The following is a 27,164-nucleotide window of genomic DNA, read 5'->3' as shown; positions in this document are numbered from 1 at the left end:
CCAGCCCTGAACTCACTCACATTACTGAGGTGCCCAGAGCAGCTGTGGCTGCCCCTGCAGCCCTGGCAGGGCTGGGAGGGGTTTGCAGCAGCCTGGGATGGGGGGAGGTGTCCCTGCCATGGCAGGGGGGCACTGGATGGGCTCTGAGGTCCCTTCCAGCCCAGCCACAGCCCAAGGTGGCTCCAGCCAGCCAGGACATCTCCACAGCCCTGCCCCAGGTGGTGGCAGCTCCGTGGCACATTCCAGAGGAAACACAGCAGGACAGAGGGACAGCACACAGAGAGACCCCAGGGAATGTGCCAGGGCAATCCCCACCCTTTGCTTCTCTCTGCAGATGGTTTGGGGCAGGCATGGCTCCCTGAGCAGGCCATGAGGAGAGAGCAGAGCTGCTCAGGCCATGGATGAGAGGCTGGCACAGAAAAGCATGGAGTGAGCAAGGCAAGGAGTGCCTTGGGCTCCCTGCAGAACTCCCCTCAGTGCTCACTGCCAGGGATGGGCACTGTGGGGAACAGCAGCAGGGGCTGGCTCAGCAGCAGGGAGCTGCCTTGGATCTCAGAGTGCTGATCCAAACCCAGAGGGTGGCAGGGGACAGGGAGGGACAGTGACACTCAGCTGGGGGCTCCCTGCATCACTGATCCTGCTCTGCCCTGTCCCACTGCCAGGTCCAGCAGCACATGGCTGTGAGTTTGGGGCAGTGAGCAACATCAGCCAACCTCTGCCTCCCACCCCCACCTGAGCCAGGTAAGGCAGCTCAGGACCCCCCCAGGAACTGTGAACACTCAAATCAGGCTCCAGCAGATCCCAGAGCCAAAGCAAAGGAGCCCCCAGAGCCAAGCCCAGCCCTCACACACACCCAGGGCACAGCAGCACCCTCTGGAATTCTCCTCCTGGCTCCTGCTTGTACCAAGGGCTCCTCCTGGCTGGGCTGCAGAGCTACAGGGGCTGCAGGGGCTGCAGGAGCTGCAGGGGCTGCAGAGCTGCAGGGGCCCTGGGGCTGTGCTGGCAGCCAGAGGCAGCTCCAGTGCTGGGACTGGGATGAGGGGTGGGATCCTTGTGTCATCTCAGCAGAACCTTGTGCGTGTCCTCGAGCTCAGTGTCCCTGCTGCTCCTGCCTAGGACTCCTGAGGAACCACCTCCATCAGCTTCTGGCACAGCACGGTGGCAGAGACTGCAGGGAGAGCAGAGGAGAGCTCAGGCTCACCCAGCAGCAATCTGGGCCCAGGAGGGAAGGGCTGAGCCTCCCACCTGAGTCCAAGCACAGCTGAAGGATGAAATATCCCATAGACACTCCCTGTCCCATTCAGATTCTCCCTGCCCCATTCAGATTCTCCCTGCCCCATTCCAAATTCTCCCTGTCCCATTCCAAGGCTGCTCCCCACCCCATTCCCACAATCCAAACCCCACACAGCAGCTCTGCTCCTGCAGCAAGGACCCTGCACTGCCCCAGGACTCCTGGAGCTTCTCCTCCTCCTGCTGATACAGGAGCTCACTGTGGATGATGCTCTGAGTGTGAGCAGCCAAAACTGACTCTGGGATGGGCATGGAAAATCCAAGTGAAGCTTTTGCTCCAATTCTGAAAGCCATGAGAGCCCCCAGCCTCTTCTGAAGGACAAAGCCAGCCCAAGCTGCCTGTCCTGCACACAGGGCAGAGGGCACTGCCTGCCCGGGGTAGGTGGCAGCAAAGGGACATTCCAGGTGCAGATTTCCCAGGAAAAGCTGCTCAGCTGAAGGAATTTTATTATCCCACCCATCCAAACACTCCTCTGCTCCCTGCTGCTCCACTCTGTGGTTGGACATCTGAAAATATTCCTGCATGGCAAAACTAATTCTAAGCTCAACCAAGTGAGGCTCAGATCAGCTGGATGTGATCAGATTATCTGCAAAGTATCAATAAATCACTTTTAAAGTTCCTGTGTTTCTCACTGGATGTTTGCAGGATCATCACTGTCTGTTCTCAGAATATTTTCAATATTCTCCTTACAATCCTTTGGTGGAGGAAAACAATGAATATGGTAATTTACCACTCAGGCATTGCAAAAATGGCTTTTCCAGGAACTGAGCCCAATACCCAGGATAAAAAAAGTGAGTGTGGGACAGAGGGAGAGACAGAGAGGAAGGAAGAATAACAAGTGCTGAGTGCTGCTGAAAGCTTTTTTCTTCCTCATGCAACAGCCAGCTAAGGCTGGGCACTTCTCCTTGCCTGCTTTTCTAGGTCAGCCCCTCACAGGAGGGCAGGGAGGCAGCAGGGACTGACCTGCTGGGCTCAGCTGTTGAGGCAGAGGTTCTGTGTGCCAAGCACAGCCTCTCCAAACACAGCCTGGCCTTGTGGCAGCTCCTGGACAAGCTTGGAGCAGCTACCTCAAAAATCAACCTGAGAGAAAACATCCAGGGGAGTTCCCTTCCCTCTGCTCCTTCTGCCACTGGGGATGCCAAGGAAAGCTCTGCCTGGGTCCCAAATGTCAGCACTGCCTAAGCCATGGACTGGGACTAATTGTGGATTTTCAGCAGCCAAGCTGAGGCCAGCTGTGCTCAATCCTTCCTGCACCACTGGGAAGGGATTCTGTGCTGAGCAAAGCCTTGGCCCTGGGCTTTTCCAGGAGCAGGAATTCTGCTGTGCTGCTAACAACCTCTCTGCCAGCCTTCAAACCCCCCCAAAGCCCTGCTATTGGTCCCAAACTCTGCCATTACTGCAAATGATGATGAATTTTGGATGCCTGGCACACATGAGGATAAACTTGTTCCCATGAAAAAAGAATGGAGCAGAGCCAGGATTTTGGAAGGTCCTCCAGAGGGAGGAGAGCCAGCACTGCCAGCTGCAGCACAGCTCTGGGAAACTTTTGGGAGCCAAAGCTGCTCTTCCCTGGAGATACTCACAGATGCCTTGCAGGACCCACTTGGGCTTGTTTTGCCACCAGACCCCAAAGAAGTAAATGGGGATGCCACTGAGGATGATGGCAAAGCCAATCCCACACTCCTTGGGTGTCATCCAGAAGGAAACAGCAATGAGGAACAGGCAGGCCAGGATGAAGAAGATGGGCAGGCAGATGTTCACCTGGGCAGGGAGCAAGGGACAGCTTAGGAGATGTGCCAGGGGAGGCTCTCCAGCTCAGCCAGCCTGGGGAGGGACAGAATTACTGCCCCCCATGGCCAGGAGCCTTTCTCAGCCCCATAATTCCATATCCCATCATCAGCACCAAAGCCCCAAACCCAGCAGAGGCACAGCACAAGCTGGGGTTGTTTCCCAGGGGACTCCAAGCAGAGCAGCCCAGCTTGGAGAAGAAAACCCCAAAAGCTAAAGGAACAGCCAGCAAAGATTCCCTTTGGCAAGGCCCCAGCCAGGCCCGTGGATTTGTTCCCTGTGGGTGCTGCTGCCTGGCACAGACCCCAGTGTGCTGTGGGATGAGGGAAAACAGCTTTTGGGGGGAGGCAGCACTGGGGGCTGACAGGATCTTGGCCTCACCCCAGATGGGACACGGGGCTGCCAAGGACAGCAGGCACAGAGCTGCTTCAGCACTGAACTATTTTTGGGGAATTCCAGGGGGTGCAGAGTGTTACAGAGAGCAGCAGCCCTGGTGCCCATGGACAGCAATCCCACCACAACACCCTGGCCCCATCACCCAGAGCTCCCTCCCTGTGCTGCCCCAAGCAGGGACACCTCCTTTACCACCACACAACCTCTCCCTGCAAGCCCAGCCCCTTTTCCCAGCAGGAGCAGCAGCTGGGCCCCCCTGGAGCTGGGGAGGGGCTCCCTGGCACTGCCCACCCCCTTCTCACCTTGATGGGCCTCTCCAGCTCTGGCTTCTTGTAGCGCAGCCACATCATCCCAATGATGGCCAGGGCCACACACAGCCAGTTGAAGAAGCTGAAGAAGTTGATGACTGAGAAGATGTTGTTGGAGAAGGCATAGAGCAGGGTCATGACACACTGGATGCAGGGAAAAGGCCATTAGGAAAAGGAGCAGGCAAAACCAACAAGTTACAACACTAAACTGCCAGGAAAGGGATCACATTGACTACTTTTTACTTATTTAAGCTATTTTCAATTGCTGCTTGAAGCATTTCATAGGATCACGCAATGGTTTGGGTTGGAAGGACCTGAAAGCTTAAAGCACCTCCAGTTCCAGCCTCCTGCCATGGGCAGGGACACCTTCCCCTGCCCCAGGCTGGCCTTGGACACTGGCAAGGAGCAGGGGGCAATGAGGAATGAGGGGCAGGGTGCAGGAGTGGCTGTGGCTCCAGGGACCCCAGGCCAGGCTCACCGTGAACACGAGCGACGGGACCGGCGTCAGCAGCCGGGGGTGGATCATGGACAGGATGGAGGGAAGGTGCCCCTCCCTGGATCCCACGAAGAACAGCCTGGGACACACAGGGGACACACAGGGGGGACACAGAGAGGGGACACAGTCAGTCACAGCCCTGCAGGGCTCTGTGCTCAGCACACAACACCTGGGGCCAGCCCGAGCTCAGCCTCGAGCAGGGCTGCAAAACCAGGGCTGAGACAGCAGAATGCAACAGCAGGATGCAAAACCAGGGATGCAAAACCAGGGATGCAAAACCAGGGATGCAAAACCTGTCCCTGACTGGCCAGGGAGGCTGGGGATGGCCAAGCATTGCAGGAAGGATGGATTTCCATCCTGCTCCCCAGGGACAGCAGTGAAGTGACTCTTCAGGCAGCCCAGGGATGTGTCAGAGCTGGAACCATCTCTGCTGCCCCTGCCCAGCCCTTCTCCCCTTCCCAAGGGATTCCCATCCCTGAAGTTTCCCAACTTCCTGCTTCTCATTAGAGCCACTTTCTCAGCAGCCCCGAGGCCTGAGCCTGTGTCTGCTTTGGTTTATTGACCTCACCACGACTCTGCCTGGGGAACAGAAGACTGAGACACTGAAATGTTGCCTTTTAATCTGGTCTGAAAGTCTGACTTTGTCTTCTTGCACTCCCCACGTGGCCTCCAGCCCTTCAGACTTTGTGTCTGCCCACAGCCACTCTCTGGAGGAGAACTCCAAAGGAAGAGGAACTGAGCACAGCTTGTAAACAAAAGCCACAGGATTGAGCAAGGAACCTACCGGGATGAAGTGAAGAGAGACCCATTGACAGAGCCAAAGCACGAGAGCCCAACAAAGACAGGGATGATCCAGGACATGACACCCAGGTGGTAGTTCCCAAAATCCTACATGGGAGACAAAGAGACACCTCACACTCACAATGTCCCAAAAAACTCAGAGCTGCCTACAAGGGATATCTGGAGAAATCTCAACAAATGCCACAGCTCAGTGTTGTGGAGTGATGGAGTTTCCAATATTCCCCTTCCCATAAAAGCAGATTGTGGAATTGCTGAATGCATCAGCAGCCAGCCCTTCCCTCAGGGCAGGACACAACTTTCATCCCCCAGCTATGGGAGAGTTCAGGAGCAAACAGAAACTGTGAGCAAACTCAGGGAGCAGCTGCTGCCAAGTGCTGAGTCAGGAGCTGGGACACAGCCCTGGGCACAGGCAGGGACCAGCCTGAGCCTGTGCTGCTCCTCTGGGGGCTTCAGCAGCACAGCATGGACTGCAGCCCCTGCTGCTCCAGGCTGGAATGGGCTGGGAGAACCTGGGATGGATGGGATCATGGGGATGGGGTAATGGGGATGGGATCAATGGGATAATGGGGATGGGATCAATGGGGGATGGATGGGAGCATGGGAATGGGATCAATGGGAGATGGATGGGATCATGAGGATTGGATGGGATCAATGGGGATGGGATCCATGGGATCAATGGGGATGGGATAATAGGGATAGGATCCATGGGGATAGGATCCATGGAGGTGGGATAATGGGGATGGGATCCATGGGGAATGGGATCAATGGGGGATGGATGGGAGCATGGGGATGGGATCAATGGGAGATGGATGGGATCATGAGGATTGGATGGGATCAATGGGGATGGGATCCATGGGATCAATGGGGATGGGATAATAGGGATAGGATCCATGGGGATAGGATCCATGGAGGTGGGATAATGGGGATGGGATCCATGGGGAATGGGATCAATGGGGATTGGGATCATGGGATGAGCTTTCAGGCCCTTTCCCACCCAAAGCAGGATTCCCTGCAGGATTCCCTGCAGCACAGGCTGTGGCTGGAGCAGGCTCTCAGCCCCAACCCAAAGGATGCAGTGTTGTCACCTGAGGGGCTCAGCCCATCCTGGCCTGGGACATTCCCCCCTGAACCCTGAACAATCCTGGTCAGGCTCAGTCTGCAAGGTCTGCTCCTTTCTGGAGCCACCAGGGGTCCTGACCACACTGACATTTTAATTAATAGAAGCATTATTTTTCTCTCTTAATTAAAACAAGGGAGACACAGAGAAAGAACAATCCAGTTCAGTGTTGACTGAGTGACCTTTGCCCATAAATGCCAAGCCCTGGTAACTGATGGGCAGTCACAAGGGCAGCAGCACCTTCCCTAGCTCAGGATGAAGAGCAGCACTGAGTGCCACCCAGGACAATCCCTCACTGCTCTTTATCTCCTGCTGAGCATCAGAGTTGCTGCAGGCAGCCCTGAGCAGGAGCATGCAGTGAGTGCAGGGCTGTTGTTGCAGCAGGGATCTCACCACAGCCACAGCCTCAGAGGTCAGCATCTGCTCGGTGCTCAGCGTGGTGAAGTAAGCCAGGTTGGTCAGCACATACACCAGAGTGACCACGGGCAGGGAGATGATGATAGCCAGGGGCAGGTTTCTAGGGGAAAAAACACAAATCCATTGTCCTGGAGCAGCTCAGGAGGGAGCTGCTGATGCCAGGGATGACCTGAGCTCGCCCTGTTCTCTGCTCTGCTGGGCCCAGTGTCCAGGCACACTCTGCTCCCCCTGGAGAGGGGATGTCCCCAAGGGAACAGGGACTGGGGAGTCCCCAGCCCTCCAAAACCCCCTGCATGTGGCACCTGAGGCCACAGTTAGTGATGAGCACGGTGCTGGTTCAACTTCAAGGACTCTGTGGCTCCCTGAACAGCTTGGAGGCTGCAGATGGACAGGGAAGGATGATGGAAAAAGGGATTTTTTGCATGGAGCTGGCTGCCTGGGCAAGCAGGAATCCAAGATTCAAAGGCAAATTAATTAAAAATACTCAGTGGCACCAGCATGAGGATTGTCTCTGGGCAAAGGAGCTCCCTTGTGCTGGGGGATGGGAACACCAGGGAGGCACTGGGCAGTTTTAGGCTCTACCTAAACTCAGCTTTGAGGGAACTCAAAGGAAAGGAGTTCAGGACAGCCTAAGTGGCTGTGGGAACAGCCTGTGCTGGTACAAACTTTCCTTTCCCAACAGTTTAACTTCATTTGTGAACAGAAATTGCAAAAGGAAACCCTGCTTGGTGCCACTCTAATTGCTCCAGCAGAGCTCCAAGCTGCAGGAGCAGAGTCAAATCCCATGACTGCATCCAGCAGACATGAAAATAATTGCAAAATGCAGCCCCCCTTTTGCTGTTAGTCTGGGAAGGGGTGGATCCAGCCCTGAGCTTCCCAGCAGGCTCAGAGCAGCCCAGGATGGGGGTCAGCCAGGAGGGGCTCTTGCACAAGTTCCCCCCCAACCTCAGCTCCAGGAGCAGAAGGGATTTCTCAGCTCTGTCCTGCTCTGCTCAGGGCCCCAAATAACCCCCAGAGGCAGGGGCAGAGCAGGAAGCAGCTCTTGCTCAACAGGATGGGAAGAGCACGGGACAAACACATGGAGAGCAGCAGAAATGCTCAGTGGGAGCTGAACCAAGGCTGCAATAAAGCCCTGAGTGCTCTTTCCTGGCCCATAACTCACAGAGGTGTCAGGCCAAGGCAGCAGAGATTGCTCCCAGCCCTGATAACAACAGGGGAGAGCAGGGAAAACAACAGCCCTGCTCCCTTTCCCTGCTGCCAGGGAGATGGAAGGTCATTAATTCATCTCTTTTCTCTTTTCCCAGATAAAGACCTTGGCTTCCTCCTCTGTTAAACACACAAGGAAGGAGCTTCCCCAAAAAGCAGCTTTTCCCCCAGGGAAGTCATCCCAGGACTCACACATACCTGTAGGGATTTATCATCTCTTCTGTCACAAAATTCAAGTAATTCCTGCAATTTCAAAAGGACAGGGGTTAATTCTGGTTAGCCCATGGCAGAAATGAACCCCTCCAGTTTAATTGATCTGCACAGGAGAGGCACAGGCACTGATCCTGTGGGAAAACTGAGGATGGGTCTTGTCCCAGGCCAGGCTGGGCAGGGCTTGGAGCAGCCTGGGATAGTGGCAGGTGTCCCTGGCCACTGGTGATCTCAGGTCCCTCCCAGCCCAAATCACTCCATGATGAGGGTTCCTACAAGTGGGTGCTCAAATCTCTGTCAAAGGAGCCCTGCAGGAGCTCAGCTGGGAGCTGGAATTAGGGAGTGTGGAAGGGAGGGAGGGCTGCTTGTGCCTTACCATCCTCCATAGGCAAAGAGGCCACTGTACAGAGCCAGCACGATGTTCCCAACGCCCACCTTGGTGCCCTCAAAGGATTTCTCAGGGGTCAGGTTTTCCACATCACCTGCAGGACACAAACCCTGCTCACTGGAGAGCTCTGAACCCTCCAAATCCTCCAGAGAAACCTGGAGGAGAGAGCTGCTCTTCATGAAATTCTCTTAATTGCTGCTTTTGGGGTTATGCTGAGCATTTTCCCCTCTGGTTTCCCAGGGATCAATCCAGCTGGGTTAAATTTTGGGGTTGATGACCCCAGAAACTCATCTCAGCTGAGCACTGACTCCTCCAAACTCAGGCAGCAACGTGCTGTCACCAAGGTGATGTCCCAGAGCCATCCTGGGGACCTTCCTGCAAACAGAGATTGTCACATTGTGCTCTCAGCCCCAGGCTGCTGGTCTTGATAAAGCCCCAGGATTTCCTGCACTTCCACCCAAACCCCCAGAAACCCAGGATTTCCTCCAGTCCCACCAGCCACCTGATAAAGCAGAGGCCTGTGGCAATCCCTTTGATTGAGGGAAGTCAGGTTCTGGGGGTTTGGATATCACAAGTCACCTTCTTTAGGGCCTGATGATCAAAAGTTCCTGTTGTGGATCTGCTTTTGAAAGAAAAGGCCAGAAATAGAAGATTTGATTGTGCCTCTGCTCCCAGCTCTCCCTGAGGAGCCCCAGGTTTATTTACTTTGCTTTCAAATGCTCTGCAGTTGTTTGTTCCCTGGCTTTGATGCTGGGCTGGCTGTGGGACAGGGTGGCAGTGCAGGGGTGTGGTGGGATCCAGAGGGGCACCCCATGGGATTGTTTTCAGGGCACAGAGCTCTGCTGGTCACCCCAGCACTCAAGGCAGTCAGCAGGGCTGCAGCCTAACCCCTCATCCCTCAGCACAGGCACCCAGGAGTGCTGCTGCCAGGGCTCAGGATGCTCCAGGAGCAGGAGTTTCCCTCTGGATGGCCCCTCTTTCCTGTGCCACTGCTCAGAGGCTGGGTGACAAGTGTGGATGCACAGCTCCCACTCACCTTCCCAGGGCTGGGAAGGAAGGGATGAAATTCATTTTTCCTGGGAAGGAATTCTCCCCTGAGCTTCCTGGAGCACCTGCCAGTGACCTGGAGCTGCCCTGGCTGGGGGAGATTCCATCTCCTCTTCCCTCCTCCTCCCCTGACCCTCCAGCTCCATCCTGATCTTTCCACCCTGGGCATTGCTCCCTTCTCATTCCTGCTGGGTCCTGGCCAGGGGAGGAAGATATTCCCTATCCCAATGGGAAATGCTCAGGAATCAGCATCCCCCTGCCTTTCCCAGCTCATGGGCAGGGGGATGCTGTGCTGTGAGCTGCAGGCTCATCCAGACCCCCAGATCCCAATCCCAGCTGTTCCCTGCTGGGGTCACCTCTGCCCCAGCAGCTCCTGGAAAACCAGGAAGGTTTTCTCTCATCTCCCTTGGGATGTGTTTGATGGGCTGGAGCCCGTGATGCTCCTCAGCAAAATGCACCAAATCCATTTTAAAAACACGAGTGCAACAGGGGAGTCAGGAACTGCAGGGAGTGATGGAAGGCTGAGTTTAACCCCAATTCCTGCCTGGCAGGTTCTGCACAGCATCCCAGTTTAGCCCAGGTGAATCAAAGGGCTGTGCAGGGGATCACATTGCAGGGGCTCAGCTTTCCCCCTCCTCATTTTCTGCCCTTCCTGAAGAATTACCAGCCTGGTTCTTTCCAGGCCTTTTGTTCTGGGAATCAGAGACACATTTTGTTGACAGTGCCTGTAACCAGCTACTGCAGCAGCACTTGGATGGACTGGGAGAGCAGGGGGTCTCCAGCACCCCAAACACCCCTCAGGAGATCTCTGCTCTCCATGTCCCCACCCTGATCCATGGATCACCTTCCCCTCCAGGAGGATGCTCCCATGTGGTGGCTCCCACTCCATTTGTGCACAGAAAATCCTCCTCCTGTCTGCCACAGGCAAAACCCTCTCAGGCCAAATGTTCTGGGGCAGCCAAGGCCTCCCTGCCCTTCCCTCCTCACCTCTGGAGAGCTGCAGCTCCCCAGAACCTCCCAGTGAGTTGTTAAATTTCCCATTTCTGTGCCCCAGGGTAAAATGGATTTAGCAACGTGTCAGGACACAAATAATCAAAGGAGTGCCCATATCTCTCCACCCTCAGCATTAAAAAATTCTTCCTTGTATCCAATCTAAACCTGCCCTCTCCCAGTTTAAAACCATTTACCCCTCATCTCCTCAGCAAGCCCTGCTAAAAAATCCCGGAATTATTTAGGTTTGCTCCTAATTTGAGCCTTTGATGCAGCTCCACCTTGTCAAGCATCTACAAAAGCTCCATCTACAAACCCCTACAAACCTCTCCCCTCTTCAAGCCTGGACAAGGGCAGCCCCCCAGGCTGGGGATGGACCAAGGGTTCAAATGTGCAGCTGAGGCTGCCAAGCACAGCCCTGGGGCATCCCCAGGCACTGCCCTGCACCCTGCAGAGCTCTGAACCTGCCTCTGCTCTGCAATTAACCCAATTAAGCTAACGAGCTGTGACACAAAGCCCATTTGCTGCCAAGGCTGTGCCAATGGTGCTGGGTCATGTTCAGACCCTTCCTCCAAAAATGTTCATTTGCTCCCCAGTCGTGTCTAGTCTGGTTTTAATAGCACAGAAATTTCTTCTCCTGCACAAAGCAGTGCAGGCTAATTAAATATTTTCAACTTGCCCCAACAGGGAGCAGAGCCATGGGCAGGGGGGAGCTCTCAGCATTTCACTGTTTGTAAAAATTTACAGCTGATGTTGTGGCTGGAAATCCTGAACTCTGCTGGGAGGATCCTGAAAGTACCAGAAGGAAGATTCAGCCTTTCAGTGAGCAGAGTTAAAATGCCATTTTTAGTGCTCCAGGTGCAAGAAAATGTGGGGTTGGGACATCTGGCTGCTGCTTTCACTTATCAAATCCCTTTTGCTAGAAAATCTCTCTTTGGCCTCTTTCTCCCTGGGGGTTATTTTTGCAGTTCTCAGTCCATATTTTTTTCCCTTTTTGCCTTTTTATTTTTTTTGGTGAAGAATCCCATGATTGAGAGAGAGAAGGAAAATTAACTTTCTCATCTTTTTCTCCCAGATTTGGAGCACCCTGGGACAGTGGAAGGTGGAGGAGCTTTGAGGTCCCTTCCCACCCAAACTATTCCATGATTCTACCAAAAAAAAAAGCAAAAAAAAAGCCCAAAGCTGCAGCCTGAGCCCTGCTCTGTCCTCAGCTGACCCCAGGCTGCTCTGGCAGATGCTGCTCTGCATCCCTGACAGCCCAGGGAAGGGAGAAAAATGCTGCTGGAGGCAGCACACAGCAGGAATTTTACAGCCAGGAGAAAGAAAAGGGACAATAAATAAATCCAATAAAAGTAATTCAATAAAATCAGTGTTAAATTCTGTTTCTCCCAGTCCCAAAGGCCCAATTTCAGGTTTTTGAGCAGAGCTGCTGGTGAGAGATCACAGGAGAAAAATTCTACAAATCCTGAGGCATCATACACAGGAAAAAAAAAGATGTCAAACATGGCTCTGATTTTTTTTTTTTCTAGTTTTTTGACCTCAAAACCTTTCCTGAACTTCCTCAGCCATAACAAGCATGAGGGTGTCCTTAAGAAAAATCCAGATTTTTTCACACCTCAGCCAGTTTTTAAGGCTGGAGGCAGGGAAAGGATATAACCACAGATCCCCAGGGCAAAAATATCCCTGAAATCCTCCCCATGATCCAGTCCCACTCCCCAGCTGAGGAATATGGCCAAAAAATACCCAGCTGGACACAAAGCAAATTGAGAGAGTTGGTAAAATAATAGAATGAAAATAAATCTTGTTTTCATAATACTGGAGTGAAAAAACTCTGATCCACTCTGTGTTTTAAGTTATTTAAATATTATTTCAGTTTAATTAATTTATTTCTATTATTTCTTGGCTGTAATCTGGGAGCCATACACAAGATTTTAAACACCAATATCCAAATCCAAGACTTTTCAAACCACACATCTCCAACCCCACAAAGTTTTATTTTTGGATAAATAAAATAATTTCACCCCAAGCAGCTCAGTTCCACTGAGTCAATATCCAAGCACTTGAAGGGCTGAGCAGGAAACCAACTTTAACCTCCTTATTTGGGAAGGAGGGATGGGAAACAACAGCTGAATGGTGAAAAAATGCTCAATGCTGAAAAAATATTCTTTCCTGTGGGGCAAAATTGCCAGGGAGTCCTTTTGTCCTTGAGAGATTCCTGCTCTTCTGCAAATCAGGAAAAGAGCCAAGGAGAGGATAAAAAGAGAAAGAGCCAAAAGCTGAAGGTGGGAGGTCAATGCAGAGAGATTTCTGTGAAATCACAGAAATTTCCACATTTGAGAAAAAAAAAAATAATATAGTGCTGTTCCTCTGTTCTGTTTCTGGATACTGGGAACCAAAGCAGCAGTGGGACAGGAACCAGTAAAACCAGTTCAGTGTCCAGAACACCCTGGGCATTCCCATTCCCCCTGAAACTGATCTCAACCCAAAGCTGCTGCCAGCTTGGGTGGATTTCAGCTGCTCTTTACCCAAAAAAACCACCACTGGAATGGGCACAGGGTGTGAAAATGTGGAAATTTGTGGGACAAAGCTGGAGGACAAGGCAGTGTTCTCCCATTGACACTGAAAATGGGAATTTTTGTGCTTTCCTTTAATAAATAAATGAATAAAAAAACAACATTTTCTTGCTGTATCCCTGCTAAAAGCACAGAGTCACCTGGAATGACTGAAAGGGAACTGGAGCAAGGTGCAAACTGCAGGTGGGAGCTGAGGGACAGGAAAGGAGCTTGCACATTCTTCAGGATTTAGCAGCTTGGAAATTCCCTAAGCAGATTAATACAAACCATGCTGGAGGCCAGGCAGAATCCCAGCTGTGGGATTGTGGACAAGCAGGAATTTGTCACTTGGGACAAGGTGAGAACCCTGAGGATCCCACTCTGATCCAGTCTGCTTTGAGAGCTGGGTGCCCAGACAGGAAAATCTCTGCTGTGCTTTGACAGCTGTCACTGTCCAGGAATTGCTTTTGATCTCCCTGCCAGGTGCTTCAGCAGGAAAATAAATCAAAATAAATCACAGGGAAATCTCTGCCCTGCAAGGTCTGCACAGCCACCAACACCTGAAAGTGCAAGCAGCTTGAAAGGAAATAAAAACAGCTCCTGGGACACAGAACAGCTCCTGAGACAAGCAGAAATCCCTCCTTGGTCACAGACAGAAATCTGGATTTCCACCTGAGGAAGCAGGGCAGAAAGTGGCTCAGCCTCCCCAAAAAGAACAGCTTATTCTGAAGATGGAAATCAAGATTCTATCAGCAAACAAAGCCCAGTTGTAAAGATCTTCATGGTAAAATGTTAACCCACTAAAAGAGATTTATCATGACTTATCCTTTTCCTCCTGGGAGAGAATCAAAAGGTTCAGCAGAGCAGGCTGGGGAGCTGGGCAGGGGGAGGAGGTGTATTTTGTGATAAGCCTCAAACAATGTCCCTGTTGAGTGTCTGCACTGAGCTGGAAGAAAATAAAACCTCTGACAAAGCAAGAAATTCTGCAAAGACAGCAGTGGCTCCCAGAGCTGAGACAGGAATTGGAGACCCAGGAGCACACACAGACACAACCCCTGTGCATTCCCTGGAGATCTGATCCCCTTTCAGCAAATAAGGGTGGGATTGTTCCCCAAGGAATGTTTATTGCCACAAAACTTGCCCAAAAAAAAAGCCACACTTTGGTTTAACAGTGAGTTAATCAGGTTTGGAGCAGACCCAGATGGGTTTGGAACAAACCATCTCCCTGCTTTGAGAGGATTTTATGGGTGCATGAAGCAAACCAGCAGAAACAGCAGAAAATTTGCTTTTTATGCTCATTTTTATCTCCTTTTCCAGGTGCCAGAGCCAGCTGGGAGCTCCAATCTCCCTGCTCCTCGTGGGCTCTGTGTCCCTGGGTGACCCAGGGCTGGCCTGAGCCCCTGCACACCTGGAACAGGATGAAGGGAAATGTGCAGGGGCAGTTTGTGCAAGGATTAACATGACTGGCAGATATTCCCTGTGAGCAAAAGGCCAGCCAACACAAAGAGATTCCCCAGCACCAACACTTTCCCACCCTGCAATCCCAAGGGGAGAAACCACAGTCTCCATCTAGGTGGGAAAGACTTTAAGTTGTTCCAAGAGGGCGAATAAAATAAATAAAACACAAAACCCCGTTTGGCAAAGAAAGAGAGAACGGAGAGCTCTGAACACCCAAGGTTGGACTCTTGGGCTTGGTTCCCTCACCCTGCCTGAGCTGCAGAGCCCCAAAAGGAGATAAAAGGAGAGGACTCACCCCTTGCCAGCTGCACGAAGCCCAGGATGATGATGAGAGCCAGGGCCAGCAGCTTGGCCGCAGCGAAGGCGTCCTGCACTCGCGTGGCAGCTCTGACACTGTAGCAGTTGACAGCTGTCAGCAGCACTGAGGGCACACACAGGGACAAGGTCACAGCAGGGACACACAGCAAGGGCACACAAACCACCAGCAATCCTCAGGTGGGGTGTTGGGAAGGAATTCTACTCTGGAAGAGGGGGTCAGAGAGGGTGAGGCTGCTCCTGGATCCCTGGAAGTGCCCAAGGACAGCCTGGATGGGATTTGGGGCAATGTGGGATAATGGGAAGTGTTCCTGTTCTCCAAGATGTTCTCCAAGGTCCCTCCCAACCCAACCCATTCAGTGATTGATTCCCTGTTTGCTAAAACAACCAAGCAGAGCCTCTTCCCAGAAAATAAACTCATTGAGAGCTCTGCAGCCTTCACACTTCACAATTCCACACCTTATTTTGGTTTGAGTAATACCGGTGGTCCTGGGGACATTGGGAAACACTCCAGAGGGCTGGTAAATAAATAAAAAAATAAAGGAGTGACTGCATCCCTCAGCACCAAAGTGCCTGGCCACAATTCCTGTCCCACCAACCCAATTCAGTGCTGCTGCTCTGTGGAAACCCTTCAGGGGTGTCAGGACTGATGTGTGGAGATTTTATAACAGCAGCACCCCAAAGGCTCTCAGCAACTCCTGGGGTCTAATTCCTGGGGGGTTCTTGCCATATTTCCCCCCTCCCATTCTCCTCTGTATCCTGCTCCTATCCTGGTATTTTTTTTGCCATATTCCTCCCTTATTCTCCTCTGTATCCTGCTCCTATCCTGGTATTTTTTTTGCCATATTCCTCCCTTATTCTCCTCTGTATCCTGCTCCTGCCCTGGTATTTTTTTTTGCCATATTCCTCCCTTATTCTCCTCTGTATCCTGCTCCTGCCCTGGTATTTTTTTTGCTATATTCTTCCCCCATTCTCCTCTGTGTCCTGCTCCTGCCCTGGTACTTTTTTTGCCATATTCTTCCCCCATTCTCCTCTGTGTCCTGCTCCTGCCAGGCAGGGCACAGCCTGAACCAAGCCTTGATTAAAGCCTCTGCTCCTGGGCTGAGCTTCACCTGCTGCAGAGCAAATCATGGCAAAGCTCTGCTGCCCTCAGGAATCACTGGCTATTTTGGAGTCCTGCTGCTGGTAATGGACACAGGCAGATGTCCCACTGAGGGTGACAATGCCCACGTGCTGGATGCCCTCCCTGCAGCCCAGTGACCCCTGGCTGTCCCTGGCCAGCCCTGAGTGCCCACCAGCAGCTCAGGGAGCAGCAGATCCCAAAGCTGCTCCTGCAGCTGGAGCCTCTTCCCTGCAGGATCATCCCCAGCTCCCTCTGCCCCCAAGCAAAAGCTCCTTCCCAGAGCCTGCAGCTCCTTTCCACAGGGGGTCCTGCTCAGAGCCAACCAGCTGCTCCCCAAAACATGCCAGTCCCTGTCCTGAGGCTGGAGCTGCATCTGGGGCTGGAAGGATCTCACACATCCAGTCCCACCACCCCAGGCTGCTCCATAGGAATGGCCAAGAATCCCCCATCAGGAAGAATCCTACACACGACAAACAGGATGAAAGCTTTTCCATAAAACTCCATAAAATTTTTCCATAAAATCCCAGTGGCTGCTGAGCCTCTCAGAGGCTGGGATTCCTTCAGGGCAGCAAGTGTGATTGCTTTGATCACCCTGGACACTGCCAGGGATCCAGCCTGTGCCAGTGTCCAGGCATCTGATGGCTTTTGGGATTTTGGCTCCCTCCCCTCCTCCCATCTCCAGCCCATTCCAACCCAAGTGTGGAGAAGTGAGAGCTGCAAGTGTCAGGAAGGGAAGCACAAGAGCCATCACCCACAGGAGTGACAGCCAGCAGTAAACAAGGATGGGAGATGGATTTGTGCAGTGCCCTTGGAGCCCCTCTGGGAGTGTGGGTGAGACTGAAATGGCCCAGAGCTGTTTTTGGGGAAGCAGAGCTGTGCTGGGGTCACAGGCAGCACGAGCTGGGCTCTGGCCAGCAGCAGGGCTGAGTGATGTGGTGACAGATGTGCCACAGCACTGTCCCTGTGCCAGGAGATGCAGGACAGGGACAGGAGGGCTCCTGGAGCAGCCTGACCCCACAGAGGGACCCAGGGACAGGGCAAAGGGACACACTCAGACCAAACACAGTTAACCAAGGGACCTGACAGTGCTGCAGGGGACAAGGACACACAGGAAATGGCACCAGCAAAACTCCCAACTCAGCCACTGAAAGCACCTCCAGTGAATCCTCACAGGCACCCAGCTCCAGAGCCAGGACTCCCTTTGACCAGAGATTATGCTAAAAATAAATCTGCCCTTGTTTACAGAGGGATATTTAAAAGATGAGCTCACCCATCTAAAACCATGCTGTGCTGAGGACAGCCCTGAGAGGTGTGACAGTGACATTCCCTGCCCCATTTAGGCATTCTGTGTGTGACAGTAAGTGCTTCACCCCCACCTCAATATTGATTTTTAGGGGATGTTTTACTTGCTCTGGTTCTGTACACAGTCCCCTGGAGGGTGGTGGTGAAAATAAAAGGCAGAAGTTTCCTACACAGTCCAAGTGTCTGTGTTCAGCCCCAAAACCCCATCAGTGCAAGACAAACAGACTCCCTAAAAAAGAGAAAACACTTTGGGATCAGAGAGTAAACAGGGCTGGGAGTTTCTGCTGTGGTCACCAGTCAGAGCCCTGCCAGTCCCATTCCCTCTGCTTTGCTTTTCCCACTTGACAATAATATTTGTCTTTCCTAAAGGAGCACAGTGGAGTTACTCCAACACAGGACTATCCAAGAATCCCCCATCAGGAAGAATCCTACACACAACAAACAGGATGAAAGCTTTTCCATAAAACTGCAGGACAGATTGCAGTGGCTGCTGAGCCTCTCAGAGGCTGGGATTCCTCCAGGGCACAAGTGTGATTGCTTTGATCAGGCAGGGGCTGCAGGATCCTCCTGGCAGGGCTGGATCCCTCCAGGCAAAGCAAACCAGGGCACTGAGACAGCCCAGGCTGTGCTGCCCTAATTGCTGCAGGGTTTTGCTAAGGCTGCAGCCCCTGTCAGAGCTGGAGTGACCATGGGCTGTGCTCAGCAATCAGTCGAGGAATGGGGATTTCAGCCTGACCTGATGTGCCACAGGCTGCCCGAGCCAGCACCCCTCTCCAAAGCTTTGCATAATTGGGATAATAACTGCTAGAAAGCTGAAGGGATGGCAGATGGACTTTTCAGAGAATCCCAGACTGGTTTGGGTTGGAAGGAACATTAAAGCTGATCTTGTTCCAACCCATGGCAGGGACAGTTCCACTGTCCCAGGCTGCTCCAAGCACCTCTGCCAGGGCCTCCCCACCCTCACAATAACAAAAGTTTCTCCTTCATCTAATCTAGCTGGAGTTATTTATTACTCATCACTCTGGCAGGAGAGATCCTGGTGTTTGCTCTCCAGGTGCTGCTCATCCCTGCAGGGACTGCTCCAGCCCAGCCTCATTCCAAGCAACTCGAACCACCACGAGCGAAATCTGAATTTCTAAATACACCAGCAGGTCTGCCTTCAGTATTTCCTTTGTCCTGCAGTCCCTGCTGGCTGCAGGCATCTCACAGAACCTGCTCCACTGGCACTCACCTGCACAGCCAGGGAATTCCCCATTCCTGACAGGAACAAGGACAAGCCAATTAATCCAACACCAGAGCCAGGACTTTACCCTCACAATTCTCATTTTATGGCTGTACCCCTTTGAAGTCGCCTCCCAAGCTCCTTCCCAGACAAAATTCCTAAAGGACAACAGGGAAAAACACCTGCACAGCAGACAGATAAATGGATCAACCCCACCTGGAACACATCCACCACAAATGGAACAACAGCCCCTGTGTGTGTGGGGAAAGGCAGCATGGGGAGAGCTGGGGCTGTGCCCAGGCACACAGGGGATGGAGCTGGACCAGCTAAAGCTGGGCTGGCTCCTGATGCAACAGCCCTGGCAGGAGTGCTGCCCACCAGGCAGGGCTGCAGCTTTCCCAGGGTGACACAGCAGGTGGGTGAGGATCCAATTCCAGCCCCCCAGGAGCTGGCTGGGGCACAGGACTGGCTCAGCCCACCATCCTCAGCAGCTCTGCAGGTGAAACTGCAATGAGAATCCCACAGCTGCCCTGGGGGGTCACACACACTTGCACAATGTCCCTTCTGTCCCTCATTTCAGCTCCTGCAGCATTCCCTGGGTCTGTGGTGTGATTCCCTGTGCTGCCAGTGGGATCCCTCCTGGACATGGATAAATGTGTGGCAGCAGCTGCCTTTAGGGGTCTAAACTCATTAATTCCCATGGGATTCCTGTTTGTGAAACACAGAGCAGGTTGGGAAGTTGGACAATCAGCTTCTATCAGCTTCCCTGCCAGGAAAACAAGGCCTGTGAACAGATTCATGCATGACTCTGTCTGTAACTCACATTTCCAAAGTGCCCAAGTGCAACATGATGCTCCCATTTACCATCTGCCACTGGGTGATGTTGATTTTCCCTCACAATCACTCCCAGCTCCTTTCCCTTCTCCATCCCACAGCCAAGGCTGCTCCTTTCCCTCCCCATGGAGGGCAGGTGACTGTACAGGAGTTTTCTCTCCTACCAGCCCTGCTGAAGGAGGTTTCAGGCAGAGACAGGACAAGCTGAGCCTGTGGGACCAAGGAATAAATCCCAGGGATGGCACAGAACACTCCATGGCCTTTAGGGAACTGCTGCCTGAGCCCACCAGAGGTTGGAAAACACAGTTAATTCACACAGGACAAAGAGAAAATTAAGTTATGCTGACTAGAGTGGATCTGAGATAAAAACACCCCAACAATTTTATATTCCAGTGGTGGGATGGCACAGTGTCTCCCAAAAATCTGTGGTGACTCTTTCCAACTGAACATTCCATCATGAGACAGGCAAGGTCACAGGCAGAAAACACTTTGGGATATTTCAACTTGACAGGTATTGACTGAAGATTTTTGTGCTCTGCAAGGTGGGGAAGAGAAAAAGAAGAGGGGAAAACTCTGCAGATATTTCTGCAAGGACAAATCCCTGGAGAAACTTAACACCCAGGACAATCAGTCCTGGAAAGGGAAAGGCCTGGGGGCACATGAGGCTCTTGGCCCTAGAGCAAAAAAAAAAAAAAAAATCTATATTAAAATCTACTACTTATAATAGTCAACATCTCTGGCAACACTTCCTAATTCCTTTTTTATTCCCTTCCCAAAACAGCAATCAGGGAATGGGTGCATCAACAAAGGAGAAAACAAACTTGCCCCACCAAGGAGCTCAAAATAGGGATCATCTCCAAATGTGCCCTGAGGCCAGGAGCTCTGGATGTCCCAGCAAACAGCCCCAGACACCCTGAGCAGGTCACAGCCCCATCCCACAATGGCAGTGGGATAAAAAACTCCACAGAATTCCTCAGGGTTGGGAGTGCTCCCTCCTAGCTGGAGGCAGTTGTTATTTTGGCTCCTTAGACAGGAGTTTGTGATTTACTGCAAAGGTTTCCAGAGGACATGATACAGCAATTCCACCAGCAGGACATTTTACCTCAGGAAGAAAAACAAAAAATAGGGAGAGAAGATGTGGAAAAGCTCTCTGTCCTCTGTTTCTGCCATTCCCAGCAAATTGCCCATCCCAAAGTAACTCCATGCTCCCCTCACAGGAGCATCCTCCCAACAGGGAGCAGCACTTGTAGCTGTTTGATGTGCACAGAATTCAGCTGAAAAACTGAATTTCCCACCCCTTGGATTGGAGCTCCTGGCCACAGCTGACCCTGGAGGGCTTTTCCACAAAACCTTCCCAATTTGTTCACGCTGGAAATGATCTGGATGATCTCAGTGGGGACCTGAACCATTCAAACACAGTAACATTTAATGGGATAATTGTTGTGAGAGCCAGGAGATGGGTGCTGGAACTGCAGTGGCTGCTCCCTGTGTGTTTCAAGAGCCCTCATTGATTTCTGGAGAGTCCTGAGAGTGTCAGAGCCTGTTTTCATTAATGCTGCTCTAATTAAACACAGATTAAAAAAGCAACCCCAGCCATGCAGCAGGGACTCCACAGATCCCTTCCTTCCACTCCACTCCAGCAAGGGCAATTTGCTGATGGAGCTTTAGTCCCTTAATCCACCTTTCTGGAGGAGGAAAAATAAACCTTCAAAGCTTCCCAGCCAGCTTGTGGTGACTGATTAATTAGCAGCAGCAAAGCTGCAGAATGAACCCATCTCAGACAGGCCCTGTGTGTGTTCTGTGTTTGCTTTTCACCATTAATACCTGATCAGGTAAAAATCCACACACCTGGAAAAAGAGCTGAGCTTGGAGCAAAACCTTGATGACAAATAAAGCCATTCCTGCTTCCCAAAGGATCTGTCATTTCTGGAGTGCTGACACTGGATATTCCCCTCTGGACAACCTGGCAGCTCCCCTTGATTGGATTCCTTCTCCTGCCCTGGTCCCAGGTTCCTTCCAGCATCTCTCAGACCTGCCTCAGCTCTGCCCCTCATCCTTTCCCTCTCTGGCTGCTCAAAACAAAAGAGACAAATGAGGGATTCATCAGCATTCCCTGGAATTCCACCCCCGCAGGAGGAGTGCCCAACAGCAGAGCCCAGAAGCAGTGAAGGAAGTTTAGACAAATTATGAGGAAAATTAAAATTCCCTGGCTTTGATATTGCTGTGCTAGGGTTATTAGTGCCAGATTTGCATATCTAATTAACAAGTGAGACACAAATTCAGAAGCAAACTGTCAAACTGCTGATCTGACACTGAAGAGCAAGAACAAAATGGTAACAGAATTTTCTGAGCTGGAAAGGATCCACGAGGATTATCAAATGCAATCCCAGCTTTCCACTGTGGAGCAGATTTTACTGTCAGAAAATGAGGGAATTCTGGAAGCAGCTGTGTGTGGCTCTCAGGGTGTGAGGATGTGTGGGATGAACAGCTCAGGCACTTGTGGAACACCAAGAACCAGCTCAGGGATGGCAGCAGCTTCTCCCCCTGCCTTTCTGATCCACAGGGAATTAATTCACTGCACCACAACCCAAACCTGGGAAGGTGCCTCTGTGCAAGCAGGAAATCTGCAAATTAGCACTGGGAAATGAGGAATATCCACAGCATCTTTAATGAATCAGTTTAACACTTTCCATCCCTGAGCCCTCTCTGCAGCACACAGGATGTATTGGTGATTTTTACTGATTTTTGTTAGGGTTTGTCAGTTTGGACTGAAGAAATGTTCACACAAGGAGCAGCAGGATGGAAAGGAAACCTGAGCCCCTCACACCTGAGACAGAGCACAGGATCCAAGTTTTAATTGTCCAATATTGACACTGTAATGTAGATCATTAAATATGCAAATTCACGACCTAATAACTGTCCCTCCACCCACTACAGAAGGGGTAAAACTGGTTTAGATGAGCTCAGAAGTGAGAGAATTCAAATTATTCCTGGGTTTTCACACACATACATGAACTCTGTTTCCTGAACTTTCAATTTCTGTGCACCAAACACTGGGATGGATTTTGTGTTGTCAGTTTTAAAGTATCAACCACCCAATCTCACAGATAAAAGAAACAAAAGTTCCTGAATCACCCAGGTAACCTGCAGCCTGAAAAGCCTTCAGCCAAATTTTTGGGGAACATGAAATGAGCCAGGCTAAGGATGAGCAGCCTGACCCCTCCTGCTCCAGGAAGATTTCCCTGCAGTGGATTCCCAGCTTTTCCTTGACAAACACCACAGGCACTCTCATGAAAGAAGCCCTGCATACCAACTGTGTGTAGATTACAATCTTCAGGGCAGAAAATACCTATTTGTAGGGAAATTCTCCTTACCACCCACCTTGTTTACCTCTGCACCTTCCAGGGGAAGGAAATTCCCTCTTCCAACCATTTTTTCCTTCCACTCAAGCCTGTGATTTCGATTCTCTTAATGAATTAATTCACTCTCTGAAGTTCATGGTGGCAAATACTGAACAACACATGATTTATCCAACTGTTCAACAGCACTGAAGTGGAAACAAATAACTTTAGTTATTCCTCCTCTTACTACAAACTGTGCAGCCAAGTGCATTTGGTGAGGAGATACAAACTTTGCAAGGAATAGAGCTGGGACTGTTCTGCAAGGCTGGATTTTGGCTACTGTAGTCCAGCCCAGGTCCCAAATCCCTCTGCTGCTTCCCAAGCTGCTCTCCCCCATTTTGAGGGAACTCATTCATGTATGTGCCACAGCCCGTGCACAAATAGGTCATTTTTTTCTACTCCAGAGCTTTTGAAAAGAATAAAAAAGTCTCTATCTGGGCAGTTTCTGTTTGAACAAAGCTGTTTGTGAGTCCCCAGGAGGGTTGTGTGGCTCCCTGAGCCCTTGGAGCAGATTTATTTCATTTATTGTTCCTGGGTCACGGTGTGGTTTTGGCACGGGGGGAGATGAAAAGCTGATTCCAAAAATCAAAGTAGCAGAAATCAAAGTTCCCAAAAGCTGCCTTGCTGAAGGCACTGCAGGATGAACAAACCTCTTGGAGCAAAGGAGACAACCCCACATTTAACCCAAAGCATAAACAAAGCAAGAGCCAGCAGAGTTTAAAGGAGAAACACATGGGGACGATGGAGAATTCCAAACTCTCCCCTTGGCACTTCAGGATAAAGGTTCAAGAACAAATTCTGCCTCAGGGAAATCCTAATTGCTACCAAAGGAAGGCTGGAGACTTTTCTTGGAGGAGCATGAAGGGGAAGGAGAGCTGGCTCCAAGGAGTTCCATGCTGCAAATCCCCCAGCAGAGACCAGATCCCAGCATGGGCAGGTCTGATTAACCCTGCCCTGGGCTTTGATCAATAAAATGGGAACACAGACCCGTTCTGGGGGTGATCCTGGAGATGGAAAGTCACTTACGGTTGGAAACATGCTCTCAAAGGCTTTGGCAGCTCCAATCTGTGCTTGCACAGCAAAACTTTGCCACAAGGCAGCAAGAAAACCTTAAATTATACCCTAATTCCTTGGTTTTCCTGCAAGGAACACAAATAGCACGTGCATCATGCCCCTCTCCTGTGTGTCCCTGAGGAAACCACAGTGCAGACTTGCAAGAAAGCTCAAAAATCAGATTTCCAAAAGGCAAGACACCCATCAGCAGGATTATTCCCCGACCACGTTACAACTTTCTCATTTCCCTAATAAACAGTCCCTAATAAACCCTCCACACTGTAAAAATACTGGATGGAAATTCACATGGCCAGGTATTTTTATATTCCTAAAAATTCAGCTGGGGGCTAAGAGGTTTCAGTCTTGCCTGAAGAAAGCACAACCTGCCCTGCTTGTTATCAATCCTGTAATTAGCTATATAATTTACCTCCCAAAGCCGGGCTCAGGTTGGCTATGAGATATTTCCAGGCAATATATCTTCCCATAACAACCATGTGCTGCAGCTTTGGGATGCCTGAGATCCTCGGAGGGGGAAGGAATCTCACACAGTCCCCTGGGAAAGGGCAGCAGTTTCCTCCTCATCACCCAAAATGCAAAAATACCGACATCACCTGGCTGTGATTTTTTGGCTGGATAAATTATTTACCAAGCCCTCAACAAAACTGTATCTCCTTCCAATAAACAGCTTTAAAAAGGGGTAAAATTCCAGTGGAGCAGAACAGATTGAATGGGAAATGAGGAGAGAAGAGGCAGGACACGGTCCTGGATTTAAAGAACCGGGAATTTGGATGGGGTGAGTCACCAGAGGGACAGAAAATAGGATTTGAACGGCCAAACTGCAGATGCCCAAATATCAAAGGGGTGACAAAAGCGCATGGGGAGGGCTCTGTGTGCCCAGGCTGGCATCACCGCCCCCAATTCATCCCACCTTGAGCTCCTGCGCAAGGCACCGCCCCAGGACAGGATGTTTGCAGCCAAAAACAAACCCCACACAAGCGGGTTCCGGGCGGTATCAGCGCACACACCGGGGATATCTCCTCTCAAAACTGGTGCTGAAAGCGCTCAGGCGTGTGTTTTCAGCACCAGTTGCTGGTGACAGATAGTTGTTATCCTCACCCAAACCCAGAGCACAGCAACGTCCAGCCCGGTCCTACAGAACCTGGGGAAAAAGGGGATTTTAATTTTATCCTGCCCGAGCACAGCGCTGTGGGAGAGCACAAGGAATCCTGTTCCAGCTCCCAGGGAAAATGCACACTGCATTTCTCACACGGTGCTGGGGAATCAGAGAGGCTCACTAGCCCACAGCCGGCATTTGGGGCATTTTGTGCTTAATTTATTACGGGCGGGGCCACATTTTCTGCTGTGGTTATTCAAAGTTGGCTAAAAACCCTCCCAGCGTGCAGGCAGCATAGCACAGGAGATGATGCAGATCTTTTGGGGAAGATGGTGAGAGAAAGCACATGGAGCAGGACAGCGGGGACCTGCAGAGGTCAGCGAGCCATGGAATGACTTGGGCAGGAAGGGATTTTGGATTTTAGATTTTAGAGCTCATCCCCTGCCACGGGCACAGACACTTCCACTCAGAGCAGGATGCTCCAAGCTGGACACTTCCAGAGATCCAGGAGCTTCTCCGAGCACCCAAGGCCTCCCCAAATTCCTAGGCAGGAAAACCTTCCCCAAAAACCCCACCTATCCCTCCTATCCTCCAGCCGAAATCCACGAGGGGCTACTTACACACACACAAACACGCCACCAGCTTAGCGGCATCATCGGGCACGGGGCAGGTGGGGAAGATGGGCTTGAGCAGGTAGGTGGCGAACACCAGAGCCACGATGTACTGCGAGGAGGGCCGGATGATGAGCAGCTCGATCCAGAGCTTGAGGAAGGCGGGCAGCGAGCCGTACACCTCCAGCATGTAGGCGTAGTCCCCGCCGGATTTGGTGATGGTGGTGCCGAGCTCGGCGTAGCAGAGCGCGCCCACGATGGAGAAGGCACCGCACACGGCCCAGACCACGAGCGAGAGCCCCGGCGAGCCCGCCTCCCGCAGCACGCCCGTGGGGGTGACGAAGATGCCGGAGCCGATGATGGTGCCCACGATGATGGCCACGCCGTTGAGCAGCGTGATGTTCCGCTTCAGGGCCACCCCCTCGGCCGAGCCGCAGGGCGACGGCGATCGGGCACAGCCGTTCTCCTGCGCGCCTTCCAGCATCTTCTCCATGGCTTGTTTCTCATCCTCCTGCGCCAGCGAGGCGGCGGAGCCGGCGGCGGAGCTCCTCTTCTTCACGGCGTGCCCGGGGGAGCTGCCCCCGCTGGCGGACATGCTGGCAGTGCGAGAGCGGCCACCTTCGGCGCCGCTTTTGTTCCGGCGGCGGTGGGCCGGGCTGCTTTCCGGGGGGAGGAGGAGGAGGAGGAGGAGGAGAGAGGAGGGCAGGAGCGCCGGGGGATGCGGCAGCGCCCCCGGGTGCGCGCCGAGAGCGCGCCGCGCTCGGCGGGTCCGGGGCGGGAGGGGACAGAGTGACATCTATGCTGCCCTGGTTGCTCTGAGTGTCCCCAAAAGGGACAGAGTGACATCTATGCTGCCCTGGGTGCTCTGAGCGTCCCCAAAAGGGACAGAGTGACATCTATGCTGCCCTGGGTGCTCTGAGTGTCCCCTAAAGGGACAGAGTGACATCTATTCTGCTCTGGGTGCTCTGAGTGTCCCCAAAAGGGACAGAGTGACATCTATGCTGCCCTGGGTGCTCTGAGTGTCCCCAAAAGGGGACAGAGTGACATCTATGCTGCCCTGGGTGCTCTGAGTGTCCCCTAAAGGGACAGAGTGACATCTATGCTGCCCTGGGTGCTCTGAGTGTCCCCAAAAGGGGCAGAGTGACATCTATGCTGCCCTGGGTGCTCTGAGCGTCCCCAAAAGGGACAGAGTGACATCTATTCTGCTCTGGGTGCTCTGAGTGTCCCCAAAAGGGACAGAGTGACATCTATTCTGCCCCGGGTGTTCCAAATGTCCCCAAAAAGGGGACACAGAGAGCTAAAGTGCCACCTACTCTGCCTTGGGTGTTCCAAATCTCCTCAAAAAGGGGCAAGAAGAGCCAAAGTGCCATCTATTCTGTGCTGGGTATTCCAAATGTCCCCAAAATGGGGACACAAGGAGACAAGTGCCACCAGCTCTGCCCTAGGTGCTCCGAGAATCACCAAAAGGGGACACAAGGAGCCAAATGCCACCACCCCACAGCTCTGTCCTGGGAGTTCTGAGCGTCCCCAAAAGGTGAGAAAAGGAGACAAGTGCCACCAGCTCTGCCCTGGGTGCTCCCAGTGTCCCCAAGTGTCACCTGCTCTGCCCCAGGTGTAGGGTGCTGCTGGCTGCCTGCAGGGGAGGGGTGTTAGCAGCTCTTCTCTGTTCCTGTGTGTTCTGTGCATTCCTACAAATGAGAACACATCCCTGTGTACATCCAAACCTG

The 27,164-nt window shown here is 52.1% G+C and overlaps 1 protein-coding gene across 2 annotated transcripts; it reads right to left on the bottom strand.

Annotated features, from left to right (window-relative positions):
• Positions 1–967: 967 nt before the first annotated feature.
• SLC7A5 (solute carrier family 7 member 5) lies at positions 968–26,129 on the bottom strand. Of its 2 annotated transcripts, XM_079316000.1 has the most exons (10): positions 25,447–26,128; positions 14,758–14,883; positions 8,404–8,509; positions 8,016–8,060; positions 6,588–6,711; positions 5,061–5,164; positions 4,259–4,355; positions 3,775–3,924; positions 2,875–3,052; positions 968–1,168 (listed from the first exon to the last, which is right to left on the bottom strand). In XM_079316000.1, the coding sequence occupies exons 1-10, from the start codon at positions 26,030–26,032 to the stop codon at positions 1,113–1,115; spliced, it is 1,572 nt and encodes a 523-aa protein (XP_079172126.1). In that variant the 5' UTR covers positions 26,033–26,128; the 3' UTR covers positions 968–1,112. The 2 variants fall into 2 exon arrangements, with proteins under 2 accessions (XP_079172126.1, XP_079172127.1); XM_079316001.1 differs by lacking the exon at positions 14,758–14,883 and having other exon boundaries at positions 25,447–26,129.
• Positions 26,130–27,164: the final 1,035 nt, after the last annotated feature.

This window comes from Erithacus rubecula (genome assembly GCF_903797595.1).
Source record: "Erithacus rubecula genome assembly, chromosome: 12".
Taxonomy (NCBI): domain Eukaryota; kingdom Metazoa; phylum Chordata; class Aves; order Passeriformes; family Muscicapidae; genus Erithacus; species Erithacus rubecula.
Note: the sequence above shows the minus strand (reverse complement) of the source record. Positions and strands in the feature narration are given on the sequence as shown.

Bases quoted from the DNA above. Each gene is read 5' to 3' on its own strand.
- SLC7A5 (XM_079316000.1), bottom strand. From the start codon at position 26,032: ATGTCCGCCAGCGGGGGCAGCTCCCCCGGGCACGCCGTGAAGAAGAGG. The intron at 8,061-8,403 runs GTAAGGCACAAG...TTGAAATTGCAG, and splicing joins CTCTTTGCCTATGGAGGATG to GAATTACTTGAATTTTGTGA. The intron at 3,053-3,774 runs GTGAGAAGGGGG...CTCCCTGCCCAG, and splicing joins AGCTGGAGAGGCCCATCAAG to GTGAACATCTGCCTGCCCAT.